Source organism: Nannospalax galili, unplaced genomic scaffold (assembly GCF_000622305.1).
Source record: "Nannospalax galili isolate Female #2095 unplaced genomic scaffold, S.galili_v1.0 scaffold1736, whole genome shotgun sequence".
Classification (NCBI taxonomy): domain Eukaryota; kingdom Metazoa; phylum Chordata; class Mammalia; order Rodentia; family Spalacidae; genus Nannospalax; species Nannospalax galili.
Window position 1 is genome coordinate 410,211 of NW_008338645.1, and position 5,275 is coordinate 415,485.

Below are 5,275 nucleotides of genomic sequence, written 5' to 3' on the forward strand. Positions count from 1 at the left end.
CTTACTTTAAAAAAAATCTTATTATTTTTATTTTATGTGTATGTGTGTTTTGCCTGCATGTAGGTAAGTGATCCTGTGTTTTACAATGCCCATGGAGGTCAGAAGAGGCTGTCAGTTCCCCTGGGACTGGAGTTGTGGACAGTTGTTAGCTGCCATGTGGGTGCTGGGATTCGAACCCGGGCCTTCTGCAAGAACAACCAGTGTTCTTAACTGCTGAGCCATCTCTCCATCCCCTAAACTTGCTTTATACTGAGGATGGCCATGAACTATTGATCCTCCTGTCTCTGCCTCCCATGTGCTGACGACATTATAGATGTACACCACAGTGCTAGCTCTAAATAGTGTGCTTTAATTATTATTCATTCATACAGAAAAGATGCAGCAGTGTTGGTGGCCTCTAAAATTAATTGACAGAGATTATTTATAAGAGTCAAAAAAGATCTGGAATTCCTTTGTAGAAAATGAGAAATATTTAAGAGAAATAACATTCACCTTTGCAAGTGAAGTAGCTCTTTGACGAGTATTCTGAAATCACAGCACAGGCCAGAGGCACATGGGTCTCTGAGATTGAGGCCAGCCTGTCTTTGACACAGCGAGTTCCAGGCCTGCTAAGGTTACAGGGAGACCCTGTCTCCAAATTTAAAAAAAGGAAAAGAAGGAGAAAGAAAATGAAGGGTTCTTGCCAGGCGTGGCTCATGCCTTTAATCCTGTCCCTTGGGGAAGCAGAGGCAGGCGGATCTCTGTGAGTTCAAGGCCAGCCTGGGCTACATAGTGAGTTCCAGAACAGCCAGGTCTCTTAAGTGAGACCCTGTCTCAAAAAGCAAACAGGGCTGGAGAGATCGCTCAGCAGCTGAGGGCACTGGCAACTCTTGAGAGGACCTAGGTTCCATTCCCAGCACCACGTGGTGACTAACAGCCATCCAAAATTCCAGTTCTAAGGGATCCAGCATCCTCTTCTGACCTCCGAGAGCACTGCATGACATGGGTGCACTTACACACATGGAGGCAATGTACTTATACATATAAATTTTTTTAAAAACCAGCAAAACAAAAATTTAAGCATCTGCTGGGTGTGGTGGTGCACGCCTGTAATCCCAGCACTCAGGAAGCAGAGGCAGGCAGATGTCTTTGAGTTCAAGGCCAGCCTGGTCTACATAGCAAGTGCCAGGCCAGCTGGGGCTACAGGAAGACCCTGTCTCAAAAGAAAAAAGACCCAAAAAAAGAAAAAGAAAAAAAATCAAGCATCTAATAATATTTCTGTCTTCAGATGGGTTGAAACCGTTAATTGTGAATAATCCTTTGACTATATTTATTCTTTCAGCCTCAGGCAGGAAGTCACAGTGCTTATGAACTCTGTAACTATATGCAATATAAAGATATATTCCTAGAGCACTCGTATGTTAAGAGACACATGAAAACTGAAAACACAAAGAACACTTGTGACTCTAACCAGTATGAAAAACACTTTTCTGCTCTGCATAAGAAAACTTCTACAGGACAGGAACTTTGTGTGTTGAATCAGTATGAAAGAGACTTTAGCCTTACTCCAGATGGTATTAACCAAAGAACAAGATTTCACAACAAACCCTTTGAATGCAGTGAGTATTCACTCCTTAACCAGTCATATTTTCAGGCACATATGAGAATCCACAATGGGGAAAAGTTCTATGAATTGACTCAGTTTGCAGGAGATTTTACATGTTCCACAAGTGGAGCTCTGCCTATTCAAATGTATACCATAAAAGCCTATGAGTGTAAGGTTTGTGGGAAAGTCTTTGGACGTTCTTCAAATCTTAATAGTCACATGCGAACCCACACTGGGGAGAAACCCTATGAATGTAAGGAATGTGGAAAACTCTTTGGGTATTCTTCAAATCTTAATAGTCATATGCGAACCCACACTGGGGAGAAACTTTATGAATGTAAGATATGTAAGAAATCCTTCACTACTTCTTCAAGTTTAACTGAACATTTCAGAATTCATACTGGAGAAAAACCCTATAAATGTAATGAATGTGGAAAAGCTTTCACTAAGTGCTCAGGACTTTCTACACATGTACAAACACACACCGGAACGAAGCCCTATGTGTGTAAGTTATGTGGGAAATCCTTCACTATTTCTTCACACTTGACAGAACATTTAAGAATCCATACTGGAGAGAAACCCTATCAATGTAAGCAATGTGGGAAAACCTTTCACACATCCTCCTACCTGTGTAATCATATAAGGACACACACTGGAGAGAAACCTTATGAATGTGAGAAATGTGGGAAAACGTTCCACACTTCCTCCTACCTAAGGAAACATGTAAGAACTCACAGTGCAGAGAAGCCTTATGAATGTAGGGAATGTGGAAAAGCCTATAAAAGATGTTATCTATTGACTGAACACTTAAAAACTCATACAGTGGAGAAGCCCTTTGATTGTAAAGTGTGTGGGAAGTCTTTTAAAAGTTCTGCATGCCGTAATAAGCATATTCGTCTTCATACTGGAATCAAACCTTATAAATGTAAGTACTGTGGGAAAGACTTCACAGTTTCTTCAAGTCTGACTGAACATGTAAGAACACATACTGGAGAAAGGCCCTATGAATGTAAAGAATGTGGGAAAGCCTTCACTACATCCTCATGTCTGATTGTACATAAGAGGACTCACACTGGAGAGAGACCCTATGAATGTAAAGAATGTGGGAAAGCATATAAAAGGTGTTATCTGTTGACTACACATGTGAAAACTCACACAGGAAAAAAGCCCTTTGAATGTAAATTATGTGGAAAACTATTTGGAAATTCTTCATGTCTTAATAAGCACATTCGGATTCATACTGGGATAAAACCCTATAAATGTAAGTACTGTGGGAAAGACTTTACTGTTTCTTCCAGCCTAGCTGAACATTTAAGAACTCATACAGGGGAGAAGCCCTACAAATGTAAGGAATGTGGGAAAGCCTTCACTACATCCTCAAGCCTCTATCACCATACACGAATTCATGGTAGAGAGATGCCTTCTAAGAATCAGGAATGTGGGAAAGCCTATAATAAGTTTTATCACCTAGCTGAACATTTAATGAATAAGCCTGAAGAGAAACCCTTTGAATGGAAGGAATGCTGAAAACCCTTTAGGAATCCCCCACATCTTAATCATCACAGTGGAATTTGCACTGGTAAGAAGAAGCCTTATTAATGTAAGGAATATGGATCAGCCCTCAAACCAGTTTGCTTGAAAGACATGAAAGCTTTCTTGTTCTCAAGATGCCCATGAATTTAAGATTTAATTAAGAATTTAAGAGCCATTAGAATCTGATCACAATGCACCAATATATGAGCTCACCCTGGAGCCATATAAATATGAATATGGCTCACAAATGTAAAAGCTCTCCATATTTCCAGGAGACTTATTAAATGCATGAGATCTTGTAGTGCAGAAACTGTTGGTGTACAGTATGTGGAAATGTTATCATTCTGATAAGTTCTTTGTGATTCATTTGTGATCTCAATGGATATGATCTTTATGAAGGTAAAGAAGGTGGCAGAGTCATTGTTTTTTCTCAAAAAAAACAAAACCAAAAACAACAGAAATAGGGTTTTGTTGCTGTTTGTGACAAGGTCTTTTATAGCCAAGGCTGACCTCCTTGTGCATCAGAAGATGACCTTGAACTCCTGATCCTCCTGCCTCCACTGCTGAGTGTTCAGATTACAGATATGTGCCACCACACCCAGTTTGTTTGTTTGAGACAGGGTCTCCCTGTAGCCCCAGCTGGCCTGGAACTCACTATGTAGACCAGGCTGGCCTTGAACTCACAGAGATCCACTGTCTCTGCCTCCAGAGTGCTGGGACTAAAGGTGTGTGCCACCATGCCTGGCTTACACCCAGTTTTTAATGCAGTCTGGAGATCAAAACCAGGGGACATTCTAGGGAAGCACTCTTAACAACTGAGTCCCTTTTTGAGTTGTTGCATAGATTTATTTTGAACATTTGTGATTTCACCCTGATCATTCCTAATGTGTCTATTTTTCCTATGTAGCAACTCTTACCAATCAGGTTACTATACCTTCCAGATTGCTCAAGCCAAAAGTAAGCTTTCAAGATAAGTAGTGTACTTATTATCTGAGAACTGATCCTAGGGCTTTACACATGCCAATTATGTGTCCTATCCTAGAGCTTCTCATACCCTAGATCCTGTTTCAATGGTATATAGTCTCCAGTTGTCAGACTTTAAGCATGGTCTACTTTCAGTATCTCGCAGCAGCTAATTTTAGGGCTTAATACAGCTCTTTGGGATGGGGATGAAATGGGGTATGATCGTAGTCCAAGCTAGCCTAAAACTCATTACACATCTCAGGGTGTTAGCCTTAATCTTGTTACAATTCTCCTGCCTTGGCTTCTCAAATATTGGAATTACAAGCCACCATGCCCAGCTCTTAGTGTTGTTAAAATTTCCTCTTTTTCAGACTAGGGATATAGCTCTGTGGTAGAGCACTTGCCTGGCATACGTACGCCCCTAGGTTTGATCACACAAATCTCTGCTTTCACATCTGATCTTTGCAGATAAAAGGTCAGAGTACAAAAAGAGGTAAGAGGAGAAATGATGAAGGAATAGCTAGTTGTGGGAGATGCCTCCGTTTGATGGTCATGGAGTAATCTCCTTAGATTGAAGATGGAAATTCCGGTAACATGAGATGGTGTGGGAATCATGAGAACCCTAAATTTTTTTTTCTCTAGATCCATTTCACAGATTGGCAACTCACTCAGATCTCATCGCTGAATCAAGCAACAGCTAAGGCTGAGAGTAAGCCTTCTTTAGGATTTGTTCTGTGTTCTATGGAAACAGAAATTCCTTTGGAATCTCATCACAGTGAACATGGCTGGTATGTCCTGCTTTGTTGGAACCATCACTGGCACTTCCTGGGTGTGGTCAATGGGTGCAGACACCCAGATGAGCACCAGCAGGTTTCTGCTGCTTGAATAGCTTTGCGTCTGTCAGGTATGGCATCAGGGCTGCAGCCAGCTGATGGTTCTTTCTGTGGTTTGTAGTCTAGCCAATGTAGCTGTGATCCATAAAAGCTCAAAAATAAATGGGTGAAACATGCCCCTGCATGGTGAGAATCTGTAGTAAGGAGTAAGTTATGGAGTAGTTATAAAGTTGTTTAGCCTTTAATGCTGGCAATGGTACTGTAGATTATCAGATCAATTTTTTTCTTAGGCAGGGTTTTGCTATATGTCCTATACTGGCCTCAAACTTGTGATCCTCCTGACTTATCTCCTCTGTGCCGT

The 5,275-nt window shown here is 41.0% G+C and overlaps 1 protein-coding gene across 1 annotated transcript in view; it reads left to right on the plus strand.

Annotated features, from left to right (window-relative positions):
* LOC103734319 (zinc finger protein 426) overlaps positions 1-2,265 on the plus strand; it is a 28,483-nt gene extending 26,218 nt beyond the window's left edge. Inside the window, 2 exon segments of the mRNA XM_017798178.2 lie at positions 1,322-1,978; positions 1,980-2,265. Of these exon segments, the coding sequence (XP_017653667.2) occupies positions 1,322-1,978; positions 1,980-2,132 (810 nt within the window). The 3' untranslated portion in view covers positions 2,133-2,265.
* The last annotated feature ends 3,010 nt before the right edge of the window (positions 2,266-5,275 follow it).